Source organism: Colletotrichum scovillei, assembly GCF_011075155.1.
Source record: "Colletotrichum scovillei strain TJNH1 chromosome Unknown Contig00010, whole genome shotgun sequence".
NCBI classification, from domain to species: domain Eukaryota; kingdom Fungi; phylum Ascomycota; class Sordariomycetes; order Glomerellales; family Glomerellaceae; genus Colletotrichum; species Colletotrichum scovillei.
In genome coordinates, this window is record NW_023336268.1 from 2,189,559 (window position 1) to 2,199,179 (window position 9,621).

Below are 9,621 nucleotides of genomic sequence, written 5' to 3' on the forward strand. Positions count from 1 at the left end.
GGCCGGTTGATCACCCGAGTCGAGAGGTGATTAAGCTTAATGGGGGTCTGGCTTCAGGGGCGACTTGGTAAGCGAAAACAAGGTTCCAGAGCCCGAGCTCACAGCAGAATCGGTTGCATAGCAAGTTGTATTCCGAATCATAGAGTTTGGGGAATCATAGACCTGAGAAAACAGGCCTGGTTCTGTGATTAACTCACATCTAGCAGCCACCGGATTCGAGCAGTAGGTCCGACAGAGTTTGCGCCACTGTTCCAACGTAACGATGTTTGGCGATAACCTCTGCCTGTACGTATACGTGGACGTTCAAGTATTGGATTCCTCGTCAGTTTATCAATTTCAGCGGCGGAGAAGTCCGCGGCCCTGTGTCTTTGGGGTACCGGACTTCACTTAATGTGCGAGGACCGCTGTATAAAAGTGTTGGCAGATGCGACTACGTTTCATCTAGGCTATCTTGGCAATCCACTTTCAATTAGAACCCGCCTCCTACCCTCCGCCCCTGAAAAGATGCCTCCATACACTATTCCGAGCATTCGGGTTCGCAATCGTACGTACTACTAGTGAAGGTACGTAGTGGTAGGCATTTAAGTGAAACTCATGTTGACAGTTTAGAGATCTCGGAATTTGTCTGATAGGCGAAGCCATTGTTGCTGAACCAATGGTGAAAACGATGATGCGTCCACGGCGCTCATCACATTTTTGGCCGCTATAAGTCTCTGGGTTTTGAGAGGATAAGTAACCTACTGAGCCCGGGATTTGACCCAGTACCTCAGTTCTCATCTTTGTGGCCGCTCAGGGGTGATGATTCTCTAGCAATCAGGCGAAGATCTAAGGTTCGTCCCATCTATTAAACTTCCGCTGTAGTGGGGTGGCATTACGGACTGCTCCGTGGCGTGCTAGCTCCAAGGAGCGCTACCGTCCGCAGCGTTTCAATTAGAGAGCGGAGACCTGACTCGAAAGCGTACAGTAGCACTGTAGACAAGACCTTTCGGCGCTGTCGGGCCTCTAGATCTAGGGAAAGGAGATGTTGGAATAGGCTGAAGAGTCTGCATACAAGATGTATATAACCGCCGGAGTATGAACGTCCGTGATGGAATTGAAAGAATTCTGATTGACTTCTCATCTACCTTCGTCTTTTCGTTCCAAGTGCTTGCACTACTTTCATTCTTTTCTTCAAGGTCGCTTTGCGGACCGTTCCATTCTTTCCTCGAGATTCCCTCGACTACTACATTCATTTCACCACCAAAAATCCAGACTTACCAACAAGATGTGGCAAGGATCACACTTGGCTTTCATCCTCACCGCGGCGGGTTTCTTCGCCTCCGGTGTTCAGGCCGTTGACACCCTCGTTGATGTTGGGTACGCAAAGTTCCAGGGCGCCGTGACTGACGCGGAGCTGGGCGTGACAACTTGGAAGGGAATCCAGTTTGCTGCTCCCCCGGTCGGCGACCTCCGCTTCGCCGCGCCGGCCGACCCAGTCCAGTCCGGACTTGTCAATGCCACGGCACACGGCCCCATCTGCCCTCCCCAACAGCCCACCGATTGGACCGTTTCCAGCACCAACCCGCGCTTCACCGTCGATGAGGACTGCCTCTACCTGAGTGTCACAGCTCCCTCAGATGCGCAGACCGACTCTAGGCTGCCCGTCGTTTTCTTCCTCCAGGGTGGTGGATTTGGATCCAACTCAAACGCAAACTGGGATGCCAGCGAGATTGCTTCAGATGGAAACGTCATTGTCGTTCAGATCAACTACAGAGTTGGCATGTACGGCTTCCTCCAGGGCGAGGAGGTCCGCGCCAGCGGCGGCCTCAACGCTGGAGTCAAGGATATGGTAAAGGCTCTTGAGTGGGTTCAGACCAACATCGGCCACTTTGGCGGAAACCCGGAGCAGGTTGTTCTTGACGGTGTCAGTGCCGGCGGTTCAGCTGTCGGTCTTCTCATGACTGCTGATCTCGGCAGCAAGCAGCTCTTTGCAGGAGGTATCGCGGAGTCTGGAGGCTGGGTTACGATGCGCACCATGGAGCAGGGACAGGGCCAGTATGACTGCCTCGTGAAGGAGAAGAACTGCACCGAGGCCGCCGACTCTCTCACCTGCCTTCGCGCCTTGAACCAATCTGAAGTCCGTTCGTCAAGCTGCTGGTTCAACCCGGGCATCGATGGCGAGCTCTTCACTGACAGCATGGTCAACCTCTTCAAGCAAGGCAAGTACAACAAGGTCCCCACCATCTGGGGTTCTTGCGCTCAAGAGGGAACCATGTACTCTGCTCCTCAATCTACCAACTCTACAGAGGAAGCCAACACTTGGCTCTTGGGACAAGATCCCTCCCTGTCCAACGCCTCGCTCGCCATCCTTGACGACCTGTATATCAACACTCCTCGCACCGTCTACCCCGACTCCGGAATCAAGTGGAGGCAGACCGCCGACGCGATCGGTGACATTGGCAACCACTGCATCATTCGCAACATCCAGAACTACCTGGCCCGCGACGAAGCCATCACCTACAACTACAAGTTCGCCGTCCAGGACCCCAAGAACGAGGCCGAGGGCTTCGGCGCGTACCACACTGTGAACACCTACGCATTCTGGGGCAACAACAGGACCGACGGCCAAGCGCCCGAGTCCTACTTCACCATCAACAAGCCCATAATCTCGCAGTTCCGCAAGTACTGGGTCTCGTTCATCCGCAACCTGGACCCCAACACCGACCGCGAAAAGGGTGCTGCCGAGTGGAGACCATTCACTGGTCCCGAGGGCCGTGAGCGTCTTTTCGTGCAGACGAACAACACTCACATGGAGAGGATGAGCACTGCTCAAGCCTTGCGTTGCGACGTTATTAGGCCTATGTCGGAGAACTTGGGCAAGCCGGTTAACACCGGCGTTGTCACTGAGCTGGATGCTACCCTGGCGGCTAGCATCAACAGCACCACTGAGGATACCAAGTTCAGGAAGAGACACGTTAGACAGTTCTCCCGGTACTACTAGACGTATCATCGTACCGCATTTCAATAGAGAATACCATCTTCACACTTGAAGAATACCTGGCAATTGCCATCTATCAGTCTCCGTTACCCGCGTGATAAACACTTTGGAGTTTCTCTTGGCAGAGAGCAACAAGAAGGAAAGAGGACATAAAAGTTGCAAGACAAAGTGAACCATCGTGGCAAGCCCGCACTTTCCGACGATTTTATCACAGCTTTATGTGTCTCATTTGTTACATCATGCCATGTTGCTGGGCTCTCAGAAGCCAAACACCATGTGCTACGTTGGCTGGGTCACAGCACAGAGTTGACGGCTGCATCAACTTCCTCTCCACTGGCAAACAGCCTGCGAGAAAGTTCGTTTCAATCATGTTTATTGGTTGGCGTAAATGCGTAAGTCAGTTCATATGCACACAAGCACAGCCCGAGAGCCAGGACTGTCCTCATTTCTCAGACTGCACGACCATCCCACTCCATTGAGGGATTCAACATCTCCCTGCAGCACTCGTCAGAAAACATTCAAAACCTGGTCCATATTTTCGTCAACACTTACAAGAGCTGATCTGGTTGTCATAGTCTCCCGAGTAGCCTTGGTCATCTGCCACAGCGAGGTTGTAGTTATAGCTAAGCGACACACCACGGTCATCACCCTTGTTGTTGCAGTTGCTATTTGCACGTCAGTTGAGAAACAGTAAGAATAATTCGACGAGGATACTGACATGAACTTGTAGAACTGGCAAAGTCCGCCGGTGTTTGAGCTCAACGAAGTCGTCTGATTCTCGTACTTGTCAAGGAAAGCCTGGGTTTTGTTGAAGCTGGAGTAGTTGACTAGATGGAATTTTAGATCAACAATTGGGGCTTCGAGTAAGTCAGGCTGCCGCCATATATCTAGACTTACCGCATCGTCCGGGAGGGGCACCCCACGAGAGGCACTCGCCGAGGAACCCGGCCTCGGAGCATTGGAGGAGGAAGATGTTCTCGGGAATCACAGGCGGGCGGTTGGGGTCGGGGTTTCCATCTCCGGGAACTGCTTGTCGCTTCTCGTTGGTCGCTACGAGATTGATAAGGTTCGACTTCTGGAACGCTGCGAATGCTTCGGGGTGCTTCTCCTGAACGCTCTGGGCAACAGTGATGATGTTGGTGTTCTCTTGGATCTCGGGAAGAGCAGCGGCTTGTTGGAATGCCCAAGAAGCCAGCACGACCGACGTGAGAGATGTGAGCTGCATGATTCTGTTGTATATAAAGAACGCTGGGTATGTGTGTATGTACTAGGTACTGGAGAAATCGCGACTGAAGCAACTCGAGATTAAAGGTGGCGCAAGGAGGATAAAGAGTGAATGCGGAGGAGGAGACCGTCTGTTTAAACAAGTTCGGGGGCTTTTCATTTCATTTCCTATTGTTTTCAAAAAGCCCGCCTGCCAAGTGTCACCCCGCTCAAAAGAAACCACGCCGGTTAAGGTTCACGACTTGTTTACGAGGGTCGCCCATGTGCGAGTCATTATCGGAAGCGAAATAGTGTCCAGTGTCCACTCGATCCAGGGCGAGAGAAACGTTGATGAAATCAGTTCAGACCGTCAATTGGCCCCGCCCCATCTCCTGGAGTTGCATCAAGAAACCCAATTGTTCCGTTTTGCCAGAATTGCCTCGTTGTTCCCGTGATGGTTTTCAGGGAGTCGCGATCAACCAAGTCCCTGAATCAACATCGAGAAGCATGGGAATCGTGACCTTGGCGCTATATCCGGTTCATCCGAAGAGTTATGCCCTGCAGGCTCACAGAACTCAATTTCACCAGCCACAACGGCTGCGATATTCACCTCCCTGAAGCGGTAGCGAGTCAATATAATAGACTCTTTGAGACCACAACGCCAAGATGTCGATTGGTTCCGCATACATGGATATCCAAGGGAACTTTGACGGCGAAAAGGCTCGAAGAAGCTCCCGAGATGAGTTCGAATGCTTGAAGTCTGCTGTTCCCCAGTGCGTCGGAGAATATCTCCCTCGCTTCGGAGATAGAGAAATAACTCAAAAACAGTGTCCGTATGCGACGCCCAAACGTTGAAAAACGTAGAAGAATTGGGGGGCCTCTCGCAATCGTCCGTCTAAGCCGCCAGGTGCTTACAACCCTAAGTTAACCGATTGGAGGGGCCGGTGGCTTAGCAGATGTCAGGAGAATAAGTTCATCATTGCTTCTATCGTTAAACACTATGCATATTCGAGAGAAGAGTCCTTGAATGCTTGCAGCCATGCATTTACTTTGCTCAACTGTCTCCACCACCGCCTAAGGGGGAACATCATATGCTTTCGGCCACCGTGTCTCATTAATGGATTGGATCTTGAGAAGTTTCTTAGCAGCAGCAAAAGTACTGGCATTATTTTACTTTGTCGACTCAAATTTGACTATGCTCTAATATTGGCTTTAGAAGGGCGATGATAATGCAAGTTCTGAAGTTGAATACACCTGACCACTTAGACTTGGGATACCATGCCGCTGCTTGACGTTTGTATACATGTAATGGAGATGCGCAAACTTGTTTAGATCTGTAGCGAACTTTCCCCTCTATGTTGTTGATCAGGATTATAGTCAAGATGGCGTACAGAACTGTCAAATTTGCGCGATAATTCCTTCATACAAGAACATACCAATGTTTATTTTTACTCTACTTAGAGAGCTTCTGTCGTTTGTCTTTCACAGCTGCCTGAGTCTTTCATGAAGCCCATGAACTTAAACGCTGATAATGCACGCTTCAACTCGAGAAACGACGCCTACGCGAGAAGCCTTTATATTCACTCAGTTTGGACCACCGACATAACTGGGCAGCCCAGTACAGCCTTGTGCATATAGCTAGTCAGCGCCTCCGACACTCCTACATGAATAGTAACTCGACGGGGTTATTCCAATCTTCGACATGGAGGCGAATCCTTTAAGTGAGTCCTGAACTTGGAGTATTTATCGCCTTAAGCCAAGTCTAGTGTACCATAAGATACAGGCAAAGCATCATGCAAAACATAACAAGCACCTCCAGGGAGTGTCACTGGCTGGACCGCTGGTCTGAAGGGCTATGTACGGTTTGTATCGAAAAGTCAGATCGAAGCAACTTTGCCGGAATTGAACAAGTTGCAAAAGTTTCCAAGATCATGTCCCGATGCGCCAGGCAGGCAAATATAGCGGAACTGGAATTTGCGACTAATGACACGAAATTGGCATAGACACCACCCAATGACACCAGTATGATTATCAGACAGAAGAAAACACGGCAGCGATTGGCTGTGAAGTGTTCCATTCTGTGTTCTGGAAGCCAACACCTGCATGTTTCAGCGTTGGATGGGTTTCTTCTTGTTTCCCGAGAGACCAAACGGATCCCGTTTCGGGTAGACGTTGAGCGGCTTTGCAGTGCCGGCATGAGAAGAAAAGAGGAAATGAATTTATTTGAGAAATTGAGAATTATAGATAACCGTTCTTTTAGCTCAACGGCCTCCGATGCCGCCTCTCATGTGGGGGTTTCCTGGCGGTTTACCATAGAAGCACCCTCTTTTTGCTTTCTTATCCCACATGACACGACAGGAAATGACAGGAAGATTAGAAGCGGGCGTCAAGTTGAGTGATGCGAGATGATCATCGCAACAGGCCCAAAATTCGGGGCGAAACCTTTCAAGGAGATGGATTTAATGACCGGCGAGTAGAGGACGTATGTTGAAATCATCACACGCACATGTTAAGTTTCTAAAAGAGTCGTGTTCACCCAGCCTCAGGCGCAGCGTGTGGCTGGCAATTAAGATTAAGGACACATCAGTGCTAGCAAAAGCACTAGACAAACTACGCAAGGGAATAGAGATGGACATAACCGGCTACTAGTCTATGCCCCGGCACCGAGGATCTACGCTCCTCCGCACAGAAGCTCCTCCGCGTGCTCCGGAACCCACTCCGGGATCCTTCTTAATTCTCCGTGACGCGATTCCAAGTCAGGTCTGGTCGCAGATGTAGCTCGATCCCCACCGAGAGTTTCCCCCTTGCAGCTCTTCTGTGGCAGAGCACCGATGTCCCCAAACTTGAAATAAGCAACAAAGCCCGGTCACCTCGTGGTCCCGAATGCCCCATACGTGCTCTCAAGCTCCCCTCTCAAGCCTCCAACAACAAAAGGACCCGAGATCACTCCAACTCAAAGCTTCCAAGACTTCGCTTCTCCCGTGCTCTCCCAATTGTTAAGCTCCCAGATCGGCGCTGAGATCGTCCGAGGATGCGGTCCATGCGCCGAGACAGCAGCGACAGAAACCTTGCGGGACTGTGCGGCTGCATGTCCCTTGAAACTAAACACCGCCCATCAGCTGTCACGCCAGCGGGTGTGAGCACAGCGCCCCAAGCTCTTGAGCTCATCTTTTGGAGTCTCGATAGGCGTTTCGCGGGCATAGCCAAGATACGTCCGTCCAGTATGCCTGGTCTGCGACACCATGTGTTGGGCCGCTTGCCGGCTTCCCTTTTCTTTGAGCTTCCCCGTCGTTAGTTCGTTTAGTCCCGGGAATTTCTCCAGAATTTTATCCAACTTGAACATACCGCATTGTCAGCAGGAAGCTTGTCTCTATAGCGACGAGCGCATCCTCATCCATCATGGCCACCGCCAACGATTCCTTCTCCAACCAGTCCTCCTGGGGGCCCCTCGAGACACTGCAGGCATTCCCAAGCCCGTTGGAGAAGCCAGTACCATACTTCATCACAGCTTTCTTGCTCTTCGTCTTCTACTTCTCTATACAGCAAGCAGAGCAGACGCCTCACACAGATCTGCCGATTGTCAACCCTAAGCACAAGTGGGATTTCACCGGGCTGAAAGTCAAGTATGACTTCATCACAAAGGTCCGGAATATCGTGTTGGAGAGGGCGAAAACGAACCCCGATGAGCCCTACCAAGTCTTGACGGACATGGGAGATATGACGATCCTTCCCGCGGTACCCTTCGCCAACGAGATTCGCAACCACGAGGACCTCAGCTTCGACCGCGTTCTTGATAAGGTAGGTACTCTCATTCGACAAGTTGTGTAGCCCATATTGATTGTGGCGTAGAACTTTCATGCCCAGATGCCCGGCTTTGAGCCTCTGAAGGAGAACAACGCGCAAAAGTCCGTCCTCAAATACGTTATTCGCACAAGATTGACCCAGTTCCTTTGTGAGTCAATGCATTGCTCTAACGAGCCTCATCACCCAAGCTAACACACCCGCAGCAAAGTTGACATCTCCCGTTTCCGACGAGACAACGCTGTCACTGACTGATGTTCTGGGAGAGGATAAGGGTAAGAACCCCATCTTAGCGGTACTGGGATAGCCTGCTAACACAACACAGAATGGTCCACCGTGGTAATCAAGGAGAACATGCTCAAGGTCGTAGCTCGAGTTTCCACTCGCGTCTTTGGCGGCGAGGAACTCTGCCGCAACCAGGATTGGATCAAGATTACCTCTGAATATGCCCGAACCAGCTTCCTCGCCTCAGAGTTCCTCCGAATGTTCCCCAAGTCTCTGCGTAACCTTGCCCACCAGATCCTTCCCATTTGCCGTCAGCTCCAAGCGCAGGTCAAGGAGGCCAGAGAGATCATCAACCCCATCGTGGAGGTACGCCGCAAAGAAAAGAAGGCGGCGTTGGATCGTGGCGAAGAGGAGCCTGAGTGGAATGACTGTCTTGACTGGTGTGAAGAAGCATCCGACGATGCCAAGTCGGACCCTGCGATGATGCAGCTTGGACTTTCTTTCGCCGCTCTCCACACCACCTCCGATCTCATCACCCAGGTGATGCTCGACCTCGCCAAGTACCCCGACTACTTTGAGCCGCTTCGCAAGGAGATTACCGATGTCATTCGCACCGATGGCTGGGCTCGCATGGGCCTCTACAAGATGCGCCTCCTGGACTCCTTCTGCAAGGAGACTCAACGTCTTCACCCCATTGGCATCGGTAAGTTTCCGCTTAGCCTCCTAAACAACTATCACTGATATGGATCTTGTCTAGTTGCCATGCACCGCGAAGCTACCAAGCCCGTGACCCTCTCCAATGGACTAGAACTCCCCGAGGGCAGCCGCATCGCTGTCAGCTGTCAAAGAATGACTGATGGCTCCGTCTACTTGGACCCCAGCCGCTTTGACGGATATCGTTACCTGCGCATGCGCGAGTCCCTTGGCGCTGGAAACGATGGAGCCGCACACTTTGTCAGCACCTCGCCCGAGCACCTTGGCTTCGGCCACGGTCAGCACGCCTGCCCTGGTCGTTTCTTCGCCGCCAACGAGGTCAAGATTATTCTCTGCCACCTTCTTCTCAAGTACGACTGGAGACTGGCGGCCGAGCAGCAGCCCAACACGATCAACTTTGGATTCACTATGGAGGTTGACCCCAAGGCAAAGCTCGAGATCCGGCGGAGGACCGGTGACTTGGGCCTCAAGGCATGAGGGGGTTCCGTGCGTGGTGGTTGGGGACACACGCATCCTCGGGCATACTTGCATGTGTGATTTATTTCTGGTAAGGTATGCATTTGCTGGGTTTCACTGGGCTCATGTAATCAAGGTCGGACGATGGTCATAGCAATGAGCCAAACGAATTGGATTAGCTAGGCGTTGAATGCATTCTTTGTATCAAGATCGCACACTTTTGACCCGTTTCCTCGTGAAAGACT

General features: G+C 51.7%; 3 protein-coding genes across 3 annotated transcripts; 2 read left to right on the forward strand and 1 right to left on the reverse strand.

The window, feature by feature from the left end:
• Positions 1-1,264: 1,264 nt before the first annotated feature.
• Positions 1,265-2,980, forward strand: HER10_EVM0004933 (carboxylesterase; the record flags this gene model as incomplete). Its single annotated transcript, XM_035474560.1, has 1 exon — positions 1,265-2,980. One exon carries the CDS (start codon positions 1,265-1,267, stop codon positions 2,978-2,980), a length of 1,716 nt encoding a protein of 571 aa, XP_035327942.1.
• A 481-nt stretch (positions 2,981-3,461) lies between these two features.
• HER10_EVM0004282 (uncharacterized protein) lies at positions 3,462-4,202 on the reverse strand (the record flags this gene model as incomplete). The annotated part of the gene is made up of 4 exons (XM_035473932.1): positions 3,462-3,472; positions 3,530-3,642; positions 3,702-3,804; positions 3,875-4,202. 4 exons carry the CDS (start codon positions 4,200-4,202, stop codon positions 3,462-3,464), a joined length of 555 nt encoding a protein of 184 aa, XP_035327877.1.
• A 3,377-nt stretch (positions 4,203-7,579) lies between these two features.
• Positions 7,580-9,397, forward strand: HER10_EVM0008795 (cytochrome P450; the record flags this gene model as incomplete). The annotated part of the gene is made up of 5 exons (XM_035478304.1): positions 7,580-7,978; positions 8,030-8,132; positions 8,188-8,256; positions 8,307-8,909; positions 8,964-9,397. 5 exons carry the CDS (start codon positions 7,580-7,582, stop codon positions 9,395-9,397), a joined length of 1,608 nt encoding a protein of 535 aa, XP_035328291.1.
• Positions 9,398-9,621: the final 224 nt, after the last annotated feature.